The 25,065-nt window shown below is 38.4% G+C and overlaps 1 protein-coding gene across 1 annotated transcript in view; it reads right to left on the minus strand.

Moving 5' to 3' along the window:
* Positions 1-25,065, minus strand: part of Efhc2 (EF-hand domain containing 2) — a 183,214-nt gene that overhangs the window by 11,617 nt on the left and 146,532 nt on the right. Inside the window, exons 12-14 of the mRNA XM_021153766.2 lie at positions 21,193-21,390; positions 19,775-19,867; positions 6,758-6,863 (exon numbers count right to left, since the gene is read on the minus strand). Coding sequence (XP_021009425.1) covers positions 6,758-6,863; positions 19,775-19,867; positions 21,193-21,390 — 397 coding nt within the window. The remainder of the gene's footprint in view (positions 1-6,757; positions 6,864-19,774; positions 19,868-21,192; positions 21,391-25,065) is intronic.

Genomic DNA, 25,065 nt, shown 5'->3' on the forward strand with positions numbered 1-25,065 from the left:
GCTAAACAAAGAATTCTCACCTGAGGAATACCGAATGGCTGAGAAGCACCTGAAAAAATGTTCAACATCCTTAATCATCAGGGAAATGCAAATCAAAATAACCCTGAGATTCCACCTCACACCAGTCAGAATGGCTAAGATCAAAAATTCAGATGACAGGGTCAAGAAGTGGGAGTGGGGGGGGGGAGTGGGTGCAAGAGTGTGTGAGGGACTTTTGGGACAGCATTGGAAATGTAAATGAAATAAATACCCAATTAAAAAAAGAAGATAAAGACATAGAAAAAAAGTATTGATGCCCCACCTGGAAGATTTGAGAATAGTGAAAGTTCATGGTTTGGACTATGTTACAAATTTTAGGAGCTAAATGCATTTGATTATCCAAATTCATCAATAGTGAGCATCATGACCAAGAAGCAAGCTGGGGAGGAAAGGGTTTATTCGGCTTACACTTCACCAAGGAAGTCAGGACTGGAACTCAAGCAGGTAAGAAAGCAGGAGCTGATGCAGAGGCCATGGAGGGATGTTCTTTACTGGCTTGCTTCCCCTGGCTTGCTCAGGCTGCTCTCTTATAGAACCAACTGAACTGGAGGAATTCTCCATAATGAAGTAGAAACAACAGATAAATAAATACATGTGTTATGACCCTGTACAATAAACTTTTGACAGTTTTAGGAATAATAGAATGCCTCAGAGAAGGGGAATTCTAGATGGGTGATGTAGGAGTGGATGGGGGAATCTCCTCTTAGAGGTAAAGGGGAAGAGGAGGGGACACCGTGAATGGGGATACCATTTCAAATGTAAACAAATAAAATGATTAATAAATAAAAAACTAGGTTTTGAAAAAAAGAAGAAGAGACAAGCATCATTGAGGTGACATCTTCTGGGAAGTGTTTTCTGAGAGCACAGAGGCTGTGTTCCAGAGATAGCCAAAATTGTACATCGTGCTGCAGCAGGACTTGGTAATGTGTAAGAGTTACCCAGGTGGTACTGGTTTGGAAGGCATGAAGGGGTCACACAGAGCAGCTGAGTCTCGGCACTGTGAGAGGCCACAGGAGGCCATTGGTGAAGGTGCAGCCTCAGTTGCAATTGATGACCCAGGACTGAAGGGGTCATGCAAAGGAGTTGAGGCTTGGCACCATGAAGAGAGCCTATGAGAGGCTATTGGTGAAGCCTAGTTACAGTGGAAGACAGCAGCATTTTGGAGATGCCAGTACCATGAGATGACCACCAAGAACAGCAGCAGCAGTGGAGTACAGGCAGCTGGAGACTAGAAGATAAGGTGTGTGCTACAAAGGGCCTGGCTGGAGAAGTGACCCAAGCCCTTGGAGGAGCCCAGAAGATCGTGAGTTGGATCCCAGACATTGGACAGTTGGAGTTTAAATTTTGCTTTGGATTGTGACTGTGCCCTGATATTTTTCCCTCTTGAAGGAAGAAAATATTTTAGTGGATCCCACAGTTAAGAGACTTTTAATTGTAAAAAGACTTGGGATTTTAAAAGATATTGGATATTTTGAAAGGATTGAGCTTTTAATATGTAAAGACTGTGGGACTTTTAAGTTATTTAAGATCTTGGGGATGAATAAGAGCTAAGGGTTGAGGTTTACTAGTGTTTGTGGGTCAAGTTGACAAGGGGTCAATTGTACTGGCTAGTTTTGTGTCAACTTGACACAGGCTGGAGTTATCACAGAGAAAGGAGCTTCAGTTGGGGAAATGCCTCCACGAGATGCAGCTGCAAGGCATTTTCTCAATTAGTGATCAAGGGGGAGGTCCCCTTGTGGGTGGTGCCATCTCTGGGCTAGTAGTCTTGGTTCTATAAGAGAGCAGCCTGAGCAAGCCAGGGGAAGCAAGCCAGTAAAGAACATCCCTCCATGGCCTCTGCATCAGTTCCTGCTTTCTTACCTGCATGAGTTCCAGTCCTGACTTCTTTGGTGATGAACAGCAGTATGGAAGTGTAAGCTGAACAAACCCTTTCCTCCCCAACTTGCTTCTTGGTCATGATGTTTTGTGAAGGAATAGAATCCCTGACTAAGACAATTCTGAATGGTGGGAATACTGATAACCTACTGAGAGCCACTCATACCACCTCTACAAGTTAGTAAAGGCCAACTAATGGGCCATCTCCTGTACTAGAGGAAATGAGCAGTTTTCTGACCCTGGGAATCCAACCTGACCCTACTCCCACACAGGTGCTCAGCCTGACATTCCTTAACTTTAACCTTGTTATTCCAAACTCAGTGCTAGAATACAACCCCATTTTATGATCAAAAGGAAGACCTAACATTTAAGCTCTCACTGCTGCTACAAGTGCCCATGTATATCAACTTAATCCCCATGACACCCTTAATGCAAGAAATAGTTTTAGCAAGTTTTTTTGAGATGGAAAAGGGTTGAGAAACTTGTACACAGTCATTCAGTTGACAGTGGAAAACATGATTTGAACTCAAGTCTATGACACTGTACTTTCTTTACTATCTGAAGTCCTTTAGGTCTAGGGCTCAGAAATGATGCCAGGCAACAGAGATGGTAGATGATAACATGGATGTATAACTAATGTACATTTTTGGCCTTCCCATACCAGGTGGTGATTTTTCTGTGGGTGATGAAATCAACGTAATGACTTGGGAACAACATTCAAATAGGAGAAAACAAGAGATGGGGTAGGGAAAAGAGAAAAGCAAAGGGATGGGGAAGAAAATAAGAAAGGAAAAGATGTTGTTCCATATGTAGTGAAAATAGTAATTTTCCATGAAACATTTATTCCATTATAATCTACATACTGAGTTGTTGTGTAAAATATTTTTCTTACTGTGTATGGTAGCACAAAGGGTGATTAAATTTTATTTAAGCTCAATAGTCATTAGAAAAATAAAAATTAAAGGAACAAGATATCACATTTTCAGAAGCAAGAAATTGTAGAAACAATTTGAATGACTATCAACAGGGAAATTACTGGCTAAATTGTTTGTTACAAAACCACACTATACCTAATCAAGAATGACTTAGGTCTATGCATACTGAACTGGAGGAATTCTCCATAATGAAGTAGAAACAACAGATAAATAAATACATGTGTTATGACCACATTTCTGAATCATCAATCCTGAAATGTCTAACAGTTAATTAGGTGGTAGACTAGAAGGAGAAAGGGAAAAAGATAAACAGAAAGCAAGGAAAAGAACAAGAAAAGTTGTCAATCAGTAAAAATAAGGACATACATCATTCAGAGTTCCTTAAGAAAAGAGTATTTCCACAACCAGAGTAAGTGGCAAATAATTTAATACACTGACTACCTCACCCTTTGGTATCTAAAGTAGACAGGTTACAGGATAACCTACCCATAATACAGAAATCCATGCATGCTCAAGTCATTACATAGAATGGCACTGTACTTATATAGAACCTACATACATCCTTCCACAGACTTTTAATACTTAAAAAAATTTACTTTATGTTATGTGTATGAGTGCTTTGCCTGCATGAATGCATATAAGTGTACCACATACAGACCTAGTACCCAGAGTGGTCATCAGAGAACTGGAGTTAAAGATGGTTATGGACCAGTGGGTCTTCTACAAGAGCCATAAGTGCTCCTAACTGTTGAGACATCTCTCCCACCCTTCCCATACATTTTAAATCACTTCTAGATACCTTATACCTAACCAAATGTCTATATTATGAAAAAACAGTCATATTACATTAAGGAAACAATGGCAAGGAAAAATTATCTGCAAATATTTAGGGTAGACACATTTTTTTCTTGATTATTTTCCAGGTGTTATTGGTTGAGGTCACAGAGAGAGAATCTGCAGGTATAGAAGATGGACAGTCTTTACAATGTTGTAGGATGGATTTGGGGCTGGGATGAGGGACAAAACAGGAAATCTTCCAGTTTCCAGGGACTGTTAATAGCAAATAATCAGTACAACCCCCTGGGTCTGAAGAAGCATGTGAGAGCAGTTACTGGAACCTAGATCAGCAGTTTATGGAAAACCAGGAAAGGGGATAACATTTGAAATTACATAAAGAAAATATCTAATAAAAATGAAAACAATTGTAAGTTGTGCCCAAGAAGCAGGATATCACAGAGATTAAGTTTCCAAATTTATAAAAGGGGCCACTGTTGACATATCAATAGCCCTGCCCCTAAAATGGCCTATAACTTTAATTTTTTCAAAAACTATTTTTAATTATGGTTCTTAGACACTTTAACCTCCCTTCTAGCCCATTACCCACCAGAGGTATTGGTAAAGAAAGGATACAGGGGAAGTGGCCCTGTTTAGAAATAATTCTTTGAAAGGAAGCCATCTGTGTTATCTGGAAATCACAAATACTTCACAGATACACCAGCAGTTCAGTTTGGTAGAATCAGGATAGCAAACACGAATCAGCAGTGGTGGCATGACCCAGCAGAGACAGCCAGGTCTCAGCCTTGGCATGAGTGACCAGGAGGGACTAATGCCAACAGGAAGGCTGGGGAAAGTTCTTAGCTGTGCCTCTCTCAACAAAGCGAAGATCAGTGAAAACTCGAGGCCAACAAGCATTGCATAGCTAGCTCTATAAGCAAGTCAAGCTCAGCCTCCAGTCACTGTCTATTGAATCCTTTTTATAGTTTCTCAAAACATCATGTGTCCTCTATGGGTCTTGCCTTAGCACATGTCTTGACTCTACATGTGCATTTATCTCAACTGACATCACTCTCCCAATCAGCCCAAGTCTGCAGAAGCAGCAAGAAACTGTAGCATACCACCAGAAGTTTTTGGACTCCCTATGGAGTCCTGACAAATGGAGCTTAACTGTGCAATATAAGGTGGACCTAATGTTGTTAGTAAAGAATTACTCATCACATGCCCTTTCAAACGTGCTTGCTTTAGCAGAACATCCTCTCTCCTTTGTATGCTTCGGGGAAATGTTCCTTCACAAGTCTGCCTTATTTTTTCACCCGTGTCCACTTCAGGAAAGTACTCCTTCATGTGTTTGCTGCAGCAAAATACCAGCCAACATAACTGACTTTCCAAAACCCTAAAGTTTCCACTTCACACTTGATAATACTTATAATTTGTCAATAGTACATCTTATAACAATTTTAAATGTAGTCAGAATGCTTGTCTAAGAAAGACCTAGCTTGCTCAGCCCTGAATTTGATCTCAAGTACTGCAAAATGTAGCAAATAATTGAAAAAGAATTAAGCATTCAGATATAAGTGGTGATGTGTGACTATAATGCTAGCACAAAGCATGAAGATCAGGAGTTCAAGGCTATTTTTCAGCTACTTATTGAACCTAGGTTGCATAGCAACCTGTTCTATTTTTTAAGTAATGATAATTGCCATTATTTGATTATTGTACATATATATCAAATTCCCACACTATATTGCATAAATGTGTATAATTAAAATAATTTTTAAACAAGAAATATAAATAGATATTTGTTAGTGGCCTTCAGTCCTTCCAGAATAATATTCAAAGCTCACTTACCCCTAAAGGCATCTCTAACCTCATCCTTCCCTACCTAGTCTTCCCCATAAGCCTTCACTCTAGCCATAGGAATTTCTCCAGGGCCATGCTGGGACATGTCCCAGAGCACTCCTTTAGAAATGCCTTTGCATACCACCACATCATGTTACAATCCTACCTTACTAACTCACTATTCATCTCTGAAATGTCAAATGAGACCTCCTCAAGATGATGTGTTATTCCTCGTTCTGACTTAGAAGTAGATACTTTCATTCCCCAGCATCCTATGTAGGCTGTATCAGTTCAAACCCCAAACATGAGTGTACTAATTTTACTTCAGGAACAGGCTCCTTCAAAGGGAGTGATGATATTGTCCTTGAATGCCAGACCAAAGCAAAGAATGTGCTGAGTGCATCCTTCACTTATCAGAGTATTATATCTACAAGTGGATGAAGTTTGAAATTTAATTCACTTGACATTGTTTAGATAAGCAAGTGTATTTAACAGCCAGATTTCAACCCCACCTCTATTGGCCAATACTGTCCCTCAACCAACTGGAAGTTCAAAGATTTTGCCTAATACTCCTGAGAAGCTATATGCTTAAGAGGCCTATTGCCAGAAGCACTAGGCAAGCTCAGGCCAGAATGATCTGGACAGCAAAGACAGAATAAATGCTTTCTGAGATTATCAACTAAATGACAATTGCTTTATCAAGGGATATTCCCCCAAAAAATAAATTTCTGGAGTATGCTAAAATACAAACAAACTACTACCTGCCCACCCTCTCCTTAAAGACAATTAAAGATATCTTAGAGAATGAAGATAAATCCACAATGCTAATGGCCTCCATCTGATCACATGAACTTTGTTTTTCCTAACCAAACATTTTTTTCTATTGAAATTTTCTCTTCAGATTGACTCCAGCATAAAATGTGAATCCCCATACTCTACTGTTTCACACAGGGTAAACCTGCACACAAAGCCACAGATATACTAAGATGACATAGACATCACTTGAGATTTGCTGTTATAGATTATAATTATATTACCAAAATCCATTGACAAGATGTTTATATCTTTTATATGTATAACCTATTATCTCATCTACTATATAGTTGGATGTAACTGGGGCATATATTTGCTCAGCATGGAAAGTGAATTAGCCTTCAACAGAAATACCCAGAAAATGCTCTTTCCAAGAGCAATGGTGTTGCTACTACAATCCATGGAAAATAATTTAAAGATACATGATCTTAAAAATAGAGGTAGCCATAGCTTATTTCTAAAATAAGCATAAAATTTACCTCCTTAAGGTATGGCGGGGCTTGCAAATCCGGTGTTGGATTCATTCTCCAGTTCAGGAGGGAGAAAAATATCTCATAATTTATTTGATGGTCTTTGTCTTCAAACCTGAAAGCATATAATTTGATTCAGTGTATAGAATATAGGACTACAATGATAGCTTAACTTTTACCTTAAAAAGTATTATCAGGAATGCTTCAGTAGCTAATGTTATCATCATTTCTTATTAGCTGATTATCTGCTTCTAATCTACCCAGAATATATATTCTTTGATAACAGGGATCTCACCTAATTTTTCAGTGGTAGTAGTTGGTAGAAGTTCAATAAACATTTGATGTAGTTTCCAAATTTTGGTAGCCAAGACCACCACTACATTTTGTTAAGAATATTTGAAGGGCTCTTTATTTTAGTGGATGATAGATGTCAATAAAATGAAGCTCTCTTGTAGTTTGAAATTACATATTGTTTAAATGTTTAAGACTAGTTTTTCTACTACTAGATTTTTTCAAAAAGTAAAAGGTATCTTTGTCCTCTATAAGATTTCACCTTTCTTACTCTCTTCTCTAGCCCTCTTTCTCTTTCTCCCTCCCCCCCCACCTTCTCCATGTGGCCATGGCCAGCCTCTCTCTTTCTACCTTTTCTCCTTCCCCCTGCCTTTCTACAATAAAGCTCTAAAACCATAAAAAAGGTATCTTTGTCACTTATTATGTAGCCATTAAAAGGGGCTATTTAGACCCATGTTAGAGATAATAGAAATATGTTCTTGACAGAGTGTAAAGAAGGTTATAAAGTAGTATGCACACAGTTTTAAAATTATTTATTTTGTTTCTATTATTTTTATTTATACGTGTGTGTGTGTGTGTGTGTGTGTGTGTGTGTGTGTGTGTGTATGGCATAAGTCTATGTATGGATATATGCATGTGAGTACAGTGTCCATGGATCCCGGAAGAGGGCATTAGATGCCCTAGAGCCAAAGTTGCTAGCAGCTGTGGCCTGCCTGATATGTGTGCTAGGAAGCAAATGTAGTTGCAAGAGTATTACATACACACTTTTAATCACTCAGCCATCACTCTAGCCCCATATGAACAGTTCTTATTCTGCTTTAGATTTATATTTATATAAAAAGCAATAAAGACAATGGTAACAATATACTATATATATATATACATATATACATATACATATATACATATACATGTATGAAAATCATTTCTAGAAAGTCAAATGATGATTTTATCTTATTACAACTAATCCATATCACCTGAATTGATTTCAATTTATAATCAGAAAAACAAGCCAATTTTTGCTTGGAACAAAGGATAACAAATTATTATCATGCACCATAAAAGTTAGATCAAAACTAAACAGTCTTAAATTATGGGTACTTGTTTAAATTCATCTTCAACTTTACATAACAGAGTTTTGATCACTAAGATAATAATTGTAATGACCCAAATAGTGCCTAACTGCTTCTCAATGTACCTTAAGCCACTTTCCCTAAATTTGGCAACATCCTGCCAAATTTTAAGGCAAATTATTTATTGATCTCATTATACTAATATTTAAGGAAATGATAAAGTTATGAAAAAGATATCACTCCAAGCACACTGCTCCAGGATTCTACTCAAAAAAAAAAAAAAAACATGTGCACAACTAATCAAAATAGGATCTCTTTTCTTTTCAAAGTGTTAAGAAAGTAGCTCATATTTACAAATTCATAAAAAAATCACAGCACACAAAATGTTACAAGCTGAAGAAATATAGATTCATCCATCTAAACAGAGTAGAATAAACAGAGTACCTAGAATACAGGAAAGGGAATTCTGTAATTCTTTGTGTACATTTTCTTTGGCCAAGAATTCTGGAATATAATTCCAACATGCTGGCCCCTACCACTGTTTATTCTTTGAGATTTAGCTCACTCATCATTTCGACTCTTTTAAAGGACATCTCTGTTTGTGAGCATACTTATAGTCAAAATGTGGAAGCAGAACATCTTTTAATTGTGTATGTTTCTGGGGAACTACTAAAACTCAACTAAAGATGTTTGGTGAGAACTGTTCCATTACAGAGAATCTTGAAGAAAACATTTCTTAATAGTCTGAGTGAGACCTGAGGTCAGAGAAGAAGATCATATAGCATCTTTTGACTGTTCTTCTAAGAAACTCTAGGAGCTACTGGACTATTTTCTTCTAAGACCTGTAACATTTTAGATGATCAGTTCCCTTTCAAATACTTACAGTGAAACTTAAGTACCAATGTGATGACAGGAAGTTAGATGTAGGGGAAAGCCTTCCTGAAATCAGTTTACAGGAGTATGTCACAATAGCACATGTTTGTAACTTCACCACCCAGAATGGAAATAAAGGTGATAGAGTGAGCTATAAGTTTAAGGCAAGCCTGAGCTCCATACACTCTGTCACAAACTACCAGAAATAAATAAGAATATAGAATAGAAGCAAAGAGACTGCAGATAACTTCCTTGTTCTTTCTGCCATGTGTGGACACATTATAAAGAAGCCATTCAAGAAGCAGGTGATGATTCTCAAATAGGTTGGCACTTTGTTTTTTAGTTTCTCACCTGCCAGAATCTTAAAAAGCAGTTCTAATCTATGGGATATCCTTGTAGCAGCCTAACAAGACTAAAATAGACCCTAATATATTTATATTATTCAAACAATCTCACTGCTATGAGTAGAATACTCTAGTCAACACAGAAGTGGTTAGTAATCTCTCTCAAGTACTCCACATAGAAATGGTGGTGGTTTAGACAAAATTGCTAATAGTGAAGAATTGTTCATTCTGGATGCCACTTTGAATATAGGTTTCCCAAAAGACTATACACATGCACAAACACACACACACACACACACACACACACACACACACACACTCACTCAGAAACACATATATACATGTATACACACATACACACCCCACACAATAGTGGTGAACAATATATGTTTGCAAAAGACATGACAGCTTCTGATTGAGCAACCAGCCAGACAGGGCTACAAGAGTGGGGCAAGACCCACCATTTAGTTTCAGATATGGTACTGTTAGAAACGTTTTTGTAAAACAAAAACCAAAAAACTTTAAATGTATGTGCATGGGCGTGTATGTCTGCCTGTGAATGTGTGCTAATGGAGGCCCAAAGAAGACATCAGATGCTCTGAAACTGGAGTGACAAGGAGGTGTGAGCTCCCCAACATGAGTGTTGGAAAACAATATCCGGTCCTCTGGAATTGTTACAAGTACTCTTAACTACTAAGCCATTTCTTGGGCTATATATATATTATTTTCTAATGAGAAGTAAAAAATAGAGACAATGAGTCTAAAGTTCAAGGGGGGAGTCCCTTTGAAGATTTAAGATATGGCAGTCATTTGCTATATAGATGATATTTTAAAAGTGCATGCTATTTTAAAAGACTGGGAAACTAGATGCAATTACCAATGAAATAACTGTTTCTGTTGGTTTTCACAGAAGACAATGTAATTGTCAGGAAATTCCCATACCATGAATTCCAGAGAACACTCATTCAATTCTAGAATTGAGAATTTTTATATTTCACTAATTTGGTAACCAGTCAATATACTTCCCAACAAGATCTAGGGTCACATCCAACACCACTCCTCACACACACACAATCTACTGAGCAGTCTTTACATATTACAAATGTACCTAACTTCCCCATCTCTTTTACTAACCTCTAATCTCAAACCACTTTCACTACTCACTAATATTAGAGTAATTTTCCCACCTTGGGCTTATTCCTTCTGACTACTCTTATGCTATAGCAGTCTGTCCTCCATCAGAGAACTCATTCTAAATTATAGAGTCATTCAATTACTTCCTTGCTTGAAATCCTCCAGTGGATTCCCACTGCATTTAGAATACAACATGAGATCCTTTGCAGGGTGTACAAGAGCTGAGTTAAATTGGTCTCTGCTGACATCTCTGATCACAAACATCACCTGAAAACTCTCACCCTGTCTGCTCTTTCAGGTCTGCTGGTCTTCTGTACCTTCTGGTCCTTTTGTCCATGCAAACTCAGTTCAAATAACTGCTTCCCTTAGGAAGGTCTTTTCCCAAAGTGCATCTTAGCTGGAGCCCTTTGCCTGAATTCAATTTGCATTGGAACTCAGAAAAATGTTTACAAGTTACTAAGGGAAGACCTATTAGATTTTGTTGTAACTAACTTTGATATCTGTTCATGTTTCCTAGTTATCTCCCAACTGCACCCCACTTTCTTCCCCACCTCATGATATGTAAGATTCAATATATCTAATTATTTATCTACTTAGAAGGATATTTATGAGACATACTTCTGAATCAAATGATAAGAATGAACGAAACTGATGATACAAGTGTATACGTCTTAGATATGTATAAAAATTGTAATGAAATGAAAAGCTTTATTTTTCCCAAGTCCCACAGCCAGGCTTAAACACTATTAGTTAATGTGGTAAGGTTTCTAGTTCTTCTCAGAAAACCTCTGTGTATGTGGGAATACCCCCAAATGGTTGGGGGATGGGAAGAACAAATAATCTTTTGATTTAAAGAGATAAGATGGGCTGAAGTGGCCGGGCATGGTGGTGTACGCCTTTAATCCTAGCACTCGGGAGGCAGAGGCAGGTGGATTTCTGAGTTTGAGGCCAACCTGGTCTACAAAGTGAGCTCCAGGGCTACACAGATAAACCCTGTCTCGAAAAACAAAAACAAACAAACAAGAAAGGAAGGAAGGAAGGAAGGAAGGAAGGAAGGAAGGAAGGAAGGAAGGAAGATAGGCTGAGGCTTCTGGGAAGAATATTTTATTCTTGGGAATTAGTCAGTCAATCAGAATGAATGAACACAAAATTTTCTCCCTTTCTTTTATACCAACTCTCTCCTTTTACCTATAAAGAAATTAAAAAAAAAAAGGAATACAAAAGAAATATACACAATGGCAAAGACAGCTGGGAAGCAGGGAGGACAACAATGGAAAAGGGGTTTCAAATGTGTTGCAAGATGAAAAGCAGATCTAGGATTAACATCAGACTTGGCAGAGCAAAAGACTGGAAGCTGAAGCATTATGTGACCAAGGAGGGGAGCCCAGATACTCAGTAACCCACAGAAGTCCCAAGAGATTCAGGGAATAAACTATGCATCAATCAAGCAGAAATAAAGCCTGTCAATGAAGCCAAGAATTGGTTCAAGGTACAAGTGGTTAAAACTGTAAGTATCTTTTCCCTGTGTAGTAGTTGGGAAAGGTTTTAGCTTTAGAGAAATAAAGACGCTAAAGAAGTGCCAGTCCTAGGCAGGTGATGCATATGGAGGTAGAGGAGAACATTATGTTCTGAATTTAAAAATGATCACCTAGATGCAAGCACCGCCAACAGAATACAAGAGATAGAAGACAGAATCTTAGGTGCAGAAGATTCCATAGAAAACATTGACACAACAGTCAAAGAAAATGCAAAAAGGAATGACTACCTCCCAATGAAGGGGTAAACCTAGGTAACCTATATGTTTGTAGCAAATGTGAAGCTTGGTCTTCATGTATGTCCCCTAACAAGTGAAGTAGAGGATGTCTCAATCTGTTTCCTGTGATTGGATCCCCTTCCCCCTACTTGGACTGCATGGTTGGGCCTCAGTGGGAGAGGATGTGCCAAGTCCTACTGGGGACTAGATGTTCCAGTATGGGGCAGTATCCAAGGGGGGGAGGGTCTCCCTCTTAAAGATGGGGTAGAAGTAATGAGGAGAAGGATTTATAAGGATAGGACTAGGAGGGTACTGTGATTGGGATGTAAAGTGAATAAAAAAATATTAGAAAATGTAAGCACAATATTAAAAATATAACTTAGATGAAATAACAAAAAAGAATTATCTGCTCCCTTCCTACCCCTTTCCCACTTCTAGAACATCAATTGCTATGTTTAGATTCTCCTTCCCTCTCTCAATCCATCCTATCTCTTACTGCAGCAGAAAGCATACACACAGAGACAGACAGACAGACAGACAGACAGACACACACACACACACGATTTTTTTCTTGCAATACTATGAATGATTCTGGAGAAATTTTCAGATTCCAATTTCTGGGTACTCCCTATTGAAGATGGAGTGACAGGATAGAATTTGTGCAACGAAGCTCATTGTCAACAAGACATTTTCTGTCCTCACTAAGTATCCAACATCAAGGACAGAAATCAAATGGACAACAAGGGAAAATAAAGGAACTAGAGAAATAAAAACTGATCAGGAAGCAGATAGCAAGATGTAAAATGAAGAAATACATTGCGTTTATGAAAAGAAAACAGAAGACTACAAGAAAAGAACATATGACCTAAACACATGTTCTCAGCTTTAAAAATATGGTAGGAAAGACAACTCCATGGAAAGGTTGGAAAATAAAATGAAAGAAATCCCTTAATTAAAAAAAATCTCAATTAAAATGGAAAATCTTAGGGGACAAAATATCCAAACTTGAAATACTGACACTTGAGCGCTCCCACTGCTAAAGTGTTTTCCTAAAGCCTCCATAAATTCTACAATTCCTCTGATGCTCTAGCAATCCACCATTTCCTTCCCTATACAAACTAAGAGACATGTTTGTGGAGGAAGGGGGAGGGAAAGCAATCTGCTATTCATCAGAGCCGAAACAGAGAAAATTATTCCTAGAAAATTCATCAGCAACAAAGGGAAGTGTCTCCAAGCTAGAAGACCCCAAAAGGTAGTAAACATACTATATATATATATATATATATATACTAAGTTCCACCATAAACTTCCAGAATACCAGGAATAAAGAAAATATCTTCAGAGCATACAGAAATAAAAATAAAAATAGAATCATAATTATGCTAACTTCTCAGTAATCATCAAAATAGTAGGTTAGTAAGTATTATTGACAAATTTGATAAATCAAAATACAGCGGTATGTACATGCTACTCTATTAATTACAGAAGTAGTTAGAAGGGTTAACATGGCTTCTGATGGTTATGTTACACTGACTCTAAGCATGTATCAATTTTATACAAATAAAAATTTAAAGGGCATTAAAACAGTTGAAGTGACCCCCAAGCATGCTTCTACCAATAGTAAAGGTAGGAGTAACAGTCTTGGAAAGTCAGGGACGTTCCTAGTTGGGATCCTGTTCTCTTGGAATTAGTCTCTCTGTGTGTTTTCTTCCTCTTAAATTCTGAGCACTGCTTTTTCCTTGGACTACTGATGTGGTCAAATTTTTTCATGCCATCATTTGTTATTACAGTATATATTTACATTCAATATTTATCATGTTTTCATATAAGAATGTAAGGGAAAATCTATAGACGAGACCCTTTTGGCATTAAAACCAGGACAGGTTGGAGAAGGAGAAAGGAAACAGCTCAGAAATAGAGAAAAGTTTGAATGTCAGGGGAGTGAGGCCAAGCAGGTCACTCAGAACCAAAGAGCTGCCCCTGAAGGTTATTGATTCTGTCACTCATCATGGAAAGATCTTTGTCTGATGACTAATGGAACTACTTGGAAGTCTCAAACATCCTTTCAAAGGATTTCGGAAAAGCCTATGAACCTTACAGAAAATAGATTTCATTTTATAATTGCACTAGGCTTTCAATCCAAACCATGGACCAGATTCTCCACCTGAGTTTCTACTTTAATCCTCACCAAAGGACATTTGGTTTTGCTAAAACTGTGATCTATAGTCAAAGGATGGAGATTTGCCACTCAGGAAGAAACTCATTTGAAAGGGCTTTGAAGCCAATTCCAAAGAAGAACTTTCTATGGCAACATTGTTGAAATCAGTGCATAGCCTTTCAGGGTGACTGCCCTAAAGGGCAAGGCTAATTCTGGCTTTTAAGTGTTTTTATGCTTGTTAAAAAGTCAGCCTCCTTATATTCAAGTGCCAGCTCCCACTGCTAAAGTGTTTTCCTAAAGCCTCCATAAATTCTTCTTTCCCTCTGATGCTCTAGCAATCTACCATTTCCTTCCCTACACAAACTAAGAGACATGTTTGTGGAGGAAGGGGGAGGGAAAGCAATCTCTCTAGTTCCTTTCTACATAATAACAGCCCCCCAAACATGCCTTCTGAGGCCTTGCTAGGTGGGAGTTCTTAGAAGCAAGTCTAATGGGATGTTTGATGTTCATGCTCCCCTTCCCAAGAATGATGAATAGTTCCAGAACTGCAGAAGCCAGTCACCCCTTGCCACAGGGAATAATGCTGTGCTGCTTTATTTTCACCCTCCACAGAGGTGGAAGGATTAGTGGGCGCTATATTTCATCGAAGACGAACCTGCCCGCTCTTCTGCTATACTGGCTACCTCACTGCTTAGGAAATGGTCCAGAAGAGAGGGAAAGGCAGTGAAGCCTTACTTTGACTCATGATCGCACTTAGCTTGTGGCCATTACTTCAGAATCCAGGAAGTGTGCTCTGAAACACCTGGTAGAAGTCTGTAATATCAGATGCATAAGAAAGGAGAAGCTCTGGGCCACTGTGGTGGGTGCAGTTGACAAGACAGTGTCACTTGGGCTGACAGTAAGTGGCTATTTCTAAGTAGCTCTATCTCTAAATGGAAAATTTAGAGGTGCCTTGTGAGGTGGGTAATGGCTGCCAAATATGGACTATACAGATAGTCAATTCTCTGTTGAATGACTCTACATCGTGTGGCATTCTATCAGATTTTTTTCAACCTCAAGTCACCCTGCATTTGAACCTACAGAAAGGCCCTGGGTGGGTATGCATATTTAACACAGTGAAGATGGAGGACAGGAGTGAAAGGGACAGAAGGAAGGGACTGTTAGAACAAACAGTAAGGGAAACATGCACTCCTTTATGAAGACCTCAAGAGTACCCCAAACATAGTGAAACAATAGCCACATGGCTCAGTGCTTGCCTTTCAGCCTCACTGCCAGGTATTACTGGAGAAAACTGCCTGAGACTGAGCTCTGCCTCTAAGAGGGGGCAGGGCTGAGCAAATCATAATGAGATGATTTTAAAGCCCTGTTAACTTTTTCCATTTTAACTGATCTTTCTGGATCAGGCACCAGCTCTCTTGGGAGGCCAGTTCTAAGGCATTCTATGGGACCCAAAGCCAGCCATAAAAGACTAGCTTGTGGCAGAGCTGCTGGGAGAAGACTGCATTTGAATTCCTCATCTAGTTTCAAAATGTCAAAATTAGAGTCTGCCACCTTTTTTACTCTTTAGTTCTACAAGGATCACATGATGGAATGACCTAAGATTTCCCTTCATATTTTGAGGTTTAAGAAGCAAATTGTCTTGCTCAGAAATATGTAAGGACATTCACATCTAAACATAAATTCAAGGAGGTTAAATAAATAAAGACCACAAAACTAGAGTGCTGATGAGTTGGATTTTAGAGTTAGGTATAGTGTATTCAAGACACATACAGTGCTCCAGCAAAGAACAAGTCTCCAAGGCTTCAAAGATGAAGGGGTCAGAGTCCTATCTCCAGGAGCGTGAATAGAAGCAAGGGTTTAGTATCATACTGAGTTACAACTTGGCATTGAACACCCCTTTTCAGTGACTCTCCTCATATCTCAAAGTTTGCACTTATGAAATGGTGAATAATGCCCATCACCAATTAAAATACAGCTTTTGACAGGCTCTTCACCAAGTGATCTCAGGTTTGTAACACTATGTTAATGCAATTTCACTATTGTTTGTTATTGATAGGTACTAGCCACCACTAAATAGAGCTGAAGTCTAATATGCTAAATTAGTGAAATGAACTTGGGTGCTGATAAAGATGAATTCATACCAGCTCTTAAACACAAACTGCTGGGACCTGAATCAACTGCCAATGAGGAGACTTTGAAGTCCATACTGCATCTTTGGTTGTACTAATAAGGAAAAAACCTAGCTGAGTCCTAAAGACAAAGGGAATGAAACAGAAGAGAAATCTTGCCACCAAACACAGGGGTAGGGAAAATGTAAGAAGAGTCCTATTCTGTAGCCACTGTGCTTTTAATTTTGTGATCTAAATTCACAAAACTCAGGAGCTACTCAGCCTCACCATAAGGCAGGTAATAGTCCCCAACCCTGGGCACAGTTTGCATGGAGTAAAAACAAGCTCCATGCCTGCCTCCCATGGGGGACTGCAGACGTCAAAGGGGGTTCTGGTTAGCATGCCATGAAGAGGGCTATGCAGACAAGAGACTCTAGTCAAGCTCTGTAAAGCCTTGTGCAGTCTGTGGGGAACAATAAGAATGCAGAATATAAATGTAAGCTGCAGGCTGATGGGCCCATTAGGAATTAGGGCAGTGTTTGAAAGGAATCTGCGGAGATGACGCAAAACACCAAGCATGTGACCCAAATCATGGCAGGGCACATTGGATGGAGAAGGGAATGGGAATGAGCCATTTTCTAATCTGATTAGTCTGAAGTTTCCCCTGAGTATGGAGAAGGGTCACTGCACAATTAGAAGCAAAGTTAGACTGAACATGGTCCACTCAGCAGTGGAGAGGAATGACCTCCTCAGCTATGGAGGCAGTCATACAGAGCTTGAGACAGATTTCAAAACAAGTTGCAGAATAGTCTTTTTTAATTTAATGTCAAATCATAAAGACAAAGACAAAATAGTCTGCTGAGAGAATGGGAAGATGATTGGTTGCTGGCTTTAGCATTGTGTAAGAACTCTGGGGTCCTGCAGGGCCAGGCTCCCACATCACTGGACTTTCTAGCAGAACAAATCCTCAAGCTCATCAAGAGATAATCTAATAAAGATCTGCAGCTTCCTGACTAGGAGACAGCTTAATGTATGAAAAGCATCCAGATCCAACTATCACAAAACAGGGCTCCCAGCATAATAGACACAGGCTCCTTCCAGTTTAGTTTTGAAGTTCACTATATAAACTGTCACCTCAGGCTTAGTTTCCTTTGGCTCCTAGTTTCCAGGCAAGAGAGAGTACCAGGTACTGTGCCATGTACCTCAGTGACTCTTCAGAACGAGGAGGATGGAAATATTAGGATGTAAATTGATGATCTATTTTAGGGAAGGGATTTGAGATTTGGACAGGTCAAAACTCTTGTATAAGTTTGCACAGCTATAAGTGGTTCAAAGAACTTAAGAGACAATATGAGATGCCCAAACTGGCAACTTTTGGGGGGGAAGCTTGCTACTTGTTCCCAGGTGGTAAATCAAAAACATTAGAAATAGGTGTCCTGGGCTGTAGAGATGGCTCAGTGGTTAAGAGCACCAACTGCTCCTCTGAAGGTCTGGAGTTCAAATCCCAGCAACCACATGGTGGCTCACAACCATCCCTAACAAGATCTGATGCCCTGTTCTGGAATATCTGAAGAGAGCTACAGTGTACTTACATATAATAAGTAAATAAACCTTAAAAAAGAAAGAAGTAGGTTTCCACACGTGAATGGACCAAGGGTCAAGTCACAACTCTTTATTACTATGTAAGGAACAAAAGAAAAAACACAGAATTCTAAGAATTCTTAGGGAAAGAATCACCACAAAACATAGCTCCATGTCTGTGTTGCTATTTTCTACTGAAGAAACAGCCAGATTTTTAAAAAAAAGTCAGAAGATAGAGCATATATGTGCAAACATCAGATAACTCATTTCTCTGGATTATGGGGAAGAAACTGGAGGACTTGGGAACATGATGACTATAGAGAATTTAGACTCCTAGGTTGTCTACTTTATTTCGACTACTTTACATCAGGATGGTCTACTTTCCCTCAACACTGCTATTAGCAAATGAAAGAGAATAGACCTAAACAAGTAAGCAATCAAAAAAGAAAAGAAAAAAAAGAAGAGAAGAATACATGGTGGTGATTCTCTAGAGAATTCCTCTAGGTCAGTTCACTGAACACATACATCTATCTGAATTGGCTTCCTCTTCTTATACCCGTAGATCCCAGTTCCCCAGCATAGGAATTATTTTTTTTCTTCCCATTATTTTTACGTTTTATTTCAGATGAAGACTCTCCAGTACACCTGTTTGAGAACATACTCCAACAAAAAGTTCTGAGCTAAGGACAGATCTGTCTATACACAACAAAGAAATAGTAAGTCAGGTAAAAAGGGCAACACAAGGACATTTTTGCTTCTAGAATGTACTTAGCTGCTATGTGTAAAAACAGCCCTAGAACTGCAGAGATTGGTAGATGATCAATAATGAACCCCTGCACTGGGCAGGAAGATATGCAGGTCAGAATAAGAGTGGTGGTAATGGAAAAGGATGAGTCTATGAAGGCAGGGAATGGAGGTGGAATTGTCAAGGTATCCTAATATGCTTGTTATTTGTAGACAATGATCCAAAACTATCAGAAAGAAGGGGTGAGAACTGGAAGGTTCAATGATCAGGTTCCAGATCTTCTTCTAGAATATTGTGACCTTGGGCAAAATACCATCTTTTTCTAAACTTCAACATCTCATGTACAAGTAAGAGTGGTGATAGTTCTGTCCACTATAAGTTGTTCTCAAAAAGTACATGAAATATTGCATCTAAAGCAATGATCATATATGGCCAAAGGGAAAAATTTCAGAATGATCAAGATATGTGAGCCAGAGAGCAAGAGAGCTTGGACTAACAGCATAGGAAGCATAAGTGATGAAAATAGGACAGTATGGTGACAGTGCCTTTCATGGCACCATCATCTGTTCTATGCCTGGCTCTAGAAAAGGAGGCAAGGAGACAAGCAAGTGTCCCTAATCATAGGTCTTCTTACTACATGTCCCTAGATACTGGTCACTACTGCTTTCAAAGGCCTGACCTAAATTTTATGGCAAAATCATAATCAATAAAGGCATATAATTAATTTTGCCTTAGGAACCCATGTTTATGTACACATTAATGTCCAAAAGATGAAATAATAATTCCTAACAGGCATTTTAAGAATTAAAATCATGACTAAGTTTTCTTTTATAATACTTACACAGAAGTAGGCTATCAATGATATGATCAAAACAGTCAAGAGCAAATCAAAGATAATTAAATAAAGCCCTCCCCCCAAAAAAAACCATAAAGTTCAGTCTCCTTGAAAAGAGGATCTTTACTTACCTGGACAGTAAGCAATCTAGAAATTCATCATCCAGAGGTAGCCTGAAAGACTTGCACATCCTTCTGATGTCTTTGGTGGGTAATACACCTTTTCTGTATTCAAAGAAAGTAAATGTGCTTTTATGAATTGTATGTCATGTTAGGAAGAATTATATGCTATAGGAAGGGAAAAATAAATGAGATATATCCTAAAATGAAAGTATCAAAGCTGGCATTGGAATGGAAAGTAAGGAAAAAACAGTTATATTGCTTTTCATCAATGGTTTCCACTTCGGGGGTGACCAGACTATTCTCAGAAAAGCCTTCCAAAATTCAGATTCCAATTCTTGGTAGGTAGTAGTACAGCATATTAAAGCTGAAGCCATAAGTGCTACTCTAAGTAACTGAACATTTTTTGACCATTAGTCAAATTGATTTTGATATTTGAAACATCTCCTAATTAGACAGACATTTAGAGCCTCCACCACAATTATAATATGACTTGGGCGTATTTTTTTTTTTTTGACTTTTCCTTGGACCCAAACCCAACTCGGGCCTTCACTTTGATTTTCTCAGAATCAAGTCATGTTCTCTACAGGAGACCCAAAGGTTACTTCACACAAAATAATTTCCCCAGTGTTCTCAGTCATCCAGTGTTCTTTCATGAACACACAAAATTAGAATCCAAATAATAATAATAATAATGAAAATTGGTCCTTTTTTGCAATAAAGATGCTGAGATCTAGAATTCAAACACATATCAAGCTATGTATAAAAAATAATCTGGAGCTCGAGAGATGTCTCAATGTTTAAAAATACTTGTTGTTCTCTCAGAGGCTCCCAGCACCCATGATGGTGACTCACCACCACCTGTCACTCCAGCTCCAGAGGACCCAGCACCCTTTCTGACATTCACAGGTACACATACATGCAGAGTAACAACATACCAAAACACATAAATGAAAACAAAAACTCTTTTTAAAATAATTTTAATGACTTAGTAAAACTAAACACATATTAATACTGCATTAGAAATAGATCCCACAGTTTCATTATTTTAGAAAAAAATAGTCCCTCCCCCTCCCCCCCAAATCCATAGAAGGTTTATTTGCAAGGTCTCTGCCCTGTATATTATAAAAGCCATAGTTTATAAATCCTAGTTAGTACCAAAATAATATAAAGATGACAGCTCATCATTAATCCCTATAACATCTTACTCTATTTTAGTCAAAAGCACCTAGAAACAAAAGAAAATGAAAGAGGGCAGCCTACTCATTTTAAAGATAGAAGATCTCCTCTATCTGTCCCCTCTCCTATGATTTAAGATAGTTTTGCTAAAAATGCTCTTTGCCCATTTTCGTAAAAATACATAAATTTCTTTACTACTTAAGTTCACATAAACTTAAGTGATTTATTTGAATCAATAAAACAAAACTTACTTTTCTCTGTCTTCATACACACAGTTATAAATGAACATGTCAAAATTCTCAAATATATTTTTCTTGAACTTTTCATGGGCCCGGGCAATTAAGTATGCTAAGTCTGGATCCACAATCTCAGGCACACGGTAGTGGCGTGCAATGGTTATAAACTCCTGGTCTATGAGCTTCCCCATAGTGATACTCATCAGGATATCTCTGCAAATAAAGTGGAAGGAACAACAGTCACAAAATGACATAGAAGAATATTTTCTGTCTGTTAATCAGGTTCAAATTCCATTTTATAAAACTTTCACTATGTCTCAGGGGACAACTATTTTTGTTAGTTATTTTGATACTATTTTCCTTCCTTTGTCAGCACTAAGAATTTAATCTAGGCCTCTAACATGGGAAACAAACCTTTTAACATTGAGCTATAACCTTAGTCTTCTTATTATTGTTATTATTATTTTTTTCCTTTGAGATGGGGGGGTCTCAGTAATTTACTTAGGCTGGCTTTGAATTCACCTACATTCAAGGCAGGCCTTGAACTTGAGATCCTTCTTCCTCAGCTCCCAATTAGGTCAGATTACAGACCTGTGCTATCAGGCCCAGCAATTGTTTTCTTTGACTTAATTCAGATTCTTATAGGAACATCAAAAAAACATCAATGCTATCATGGGAAATAATAAGCATCATACTATATAGATAAATATTTTGTTCACTTTGAGAATAATCTGTTCTACCTGGGGATCCATCCCATAATCAATCACCAAACTCAGACACTTGCAGATGCTAACAAGAGCTTGCTGACAGGAGTCTGATATAGCTGTCTCCTGAGAGGCTCTGCCAGTGCCTGACAAATACAGACATGGATGCTCACAGTCATCCATTGGACGGAGCACAGGGTCCCCAATGAAGGAGCTAGAGAAAGTGCCCAAGGAGCTGAAGGGGTTTAAAGCCCTATAGGAGGAACAATATGAAAGAACCAATACCCCCAGAGCTCCCTGGGAATAAACTACCAATCAATGAAAACACGTGGTGGGACTCATGGCTCTAGCTGCATATGTAGCAGAGGATGGCCTAGTTGGTCATCAATGGGAGGAGAGGCCCTTGGTCCTGTGAAGGCTCTATGCCCCAGTGTGGGGGGAATGCCAGGGCCAGGAAGCTGGAGTAGGTGGGTTGGTGAGCAGGAGGAGGGGGGATGGGATAGGGGGTTTTTGGAGGATAAACCAGGAAAGGGGATAACATTTGAAATGTAAATAAAGAAAATATCTAATAAAATCAAAAAAAAGAGAAAAATCTGCAATAACGAAGTTAGTTGTTTAAATACCTGTCACTAAGTTTATAACTTGGTTCAATGTCTTGTCATCTTCCTTACAAGAAATAGTAACTGACTTGGGTTTCTGTTTTCCCAGGGCACAGGATTTGTAGGTCAATAAACTAGAAGGATATTTTGAAGATGGGAAAAGCAGTTGTTCACATTTCTGTTGCAGAGCTAGGAATCAGAGCTAGTTCCTTGTACATGTTAGACAAGAACTCGATTAATGATTTCTAGCCTTGAGCTAAGTTTGTACCCCCACAACAGAAAGTAAAGAATAAAGGAAGGGAGGAGGGATGGAGGAAAGAATGGGAGAGAGGGAAGGCAGGAAGGGAAAAGAACAAGGAAGGAAGGAAGGAAGGGGAGAAAAAGAGAAAAGGCATGCACAACAGTAGCTAGAAACTTTCAATACACTTCTAACTAAACTTATTATAGCACCTCCAGATCATAAAAGTTTATTTTCTTTTTCATTGTATAAACTGAAATTATCCTGGCTTCACTGAAGCTCAAATTTATATCTGTTGGGCTCCCTGTATGCTTGTTTTAAATAGTTCAGTAATGTGAGAGCTACACAACTAAGCCACCCCGAAGTAGAAACAGAGGCCCAGTCCAGCTCTGAAGTGCTGCTTGTATGGCTGCTATAGAGTGAGAGTTGGGACTCCACCCCAGGATCTCTACCTGGATGTCCATGCCTCATAGCACAGATCTCCAAATGGTGGCTGCTACTGTTTTACCCTGCATTTGCCATGTTCTTCAGGATTCAAAACATATTGCCAAACTTCAACAAACTTAACAAGAAAATTTAGAAAATATTAGCAAAATAGTATATTCTATTTTTTTATTGTGGTACAGTATAAACAGCATAAAATGTACCATGCCTGACATTTAAGATATGAGTAATGCTGTGCATTAGATCACCCCCAAAAGCACTATGCCCATTAAGCAGCTATTCTTTCCTTCCTCCTACCAGCCTTCTCCCCTACCTGGCAGCCCCTAATCAGCTTCCTGTCTTTGCAGATTTGCCAATTTTTGGTATTTCATATTAAATGGAATGATATGTATGCTTTTGTTATTGAGTTCTCTCAGGTAACAATGTTTTCAAGGTTCGTCTACATGGTAGAATGTCTAAGTACTTGATTCCTTCTTACATTAGAATAATATCTCATTGTATGAATATACTATATTTCTCTTATTGGCATATTCACAAATATCTAAATTGTTGCCATCCTTTGCTAATGTAAACAGTGCTACCATGAATATTTGTGAACAAGGCTTTGTTTGAATACTTAATTTGTTTATTCTTACTTTGAGATTATTACATAACCCAGGTTAGTCTTGAATTCATTTTGTAGTCCAGACTGGTCTCTAACTCGCAATAATTCTCCTGCTTCAGCCTTCCAAATGCTGGGATTACAGATATATGCTGTCATGCTTAACTGGGCACCTGGTTCCAACTTAGGGGGAATACATGTATACTCAGGAATACAATGTCTGGACTATATAGTAATCAGTGTTTAAGCTATTAAGGAACTGTCAACTTGTTTTCTTCACACTCCACTTTGGCTTTGCAAAGCCATAAAAACTAATGTCTAGCTTCCACCAATCACAGATAGCCCTCATCTAAACATCTAGACACCCTCAAATGAAAACTAATACCGACATTCTACCTCACCAATTCCTATCCAGTCACTGAAGAGAAATAAAAATACACTTTAAAAACTACCTAGTAGGTAGTTCAGCAGTTAATAGCATGTACAGCTAGCTCTTGCAGAGGAACCAAGTATATTTCCTAGCACCCACAAACTGCCTGTAACTCCAGCCCTAGGCAATCTGATGTCCTCTGCTGGTCTCCATGGGCATTGCACTCATGTGTGTGTGTGTGTGTGTGTGTGTGTGTGTGTGTGTGTGTGTGTGTACAACTAAAACAAATTATTTTTTAAAAAATCTCACCTACTAACTCTATCTTGATAATTAATACCAAGTATATTAAATATTCCAATATCAAATTACTTTTGTCTTTACCAACACTGCATTACATTCCCAGTACTCACATTTTCTATAGTTTAATACCATGTTGATAACAGTACTATTTAGTTAATATTAGAGTGTTTACTGACATGATTCCGGTTTTGTAACTAAAATCATAAAACTGAAAAAAGAATGGCAAGCTGTTGGAGGGTGGTGAGTTAACTGCAGAATCCTGAAACATGCAATGTTAACCAGCTTGAGATGCTTTAATTCCATTAGACTCATTTACTCAAGCAACTGGGAATCAAAACTTCATTTTAAAGGTTTGGACCTTGGAATATTTTCTTACATATTAAATCGCTAAAATTTAAGCAATGCCTTTTTAAAAAGAACCCAGATGCCCCTCAACAGAGGAATGGATACAGAAAATGTGGTACATCTACACAATGTACTAATCTACTCAGCTATCAAAAAGAATGAATTTATGAAATTCCTAGGCAAATGGNTGGACCTGGAGGGTATCAACCTGAGTGAGGTAATCCAATCACAAAGGAACTCACACAATATGCACTCACTGATAAGTGGATATTAGCCCAGAAACTTAG

This window comes from Mus caroli, chromosome X (genome assembly GCF_900094665.2).
Source record: "Mus caroli chromosome X, CAROLI_EIJ_v1.1, whole genome shotgun sequence".
NCBI lineage: Eukaryota > Metazoa > Chordata > Mammalia > Rodentia > Muridae > Mus > Mus caroli.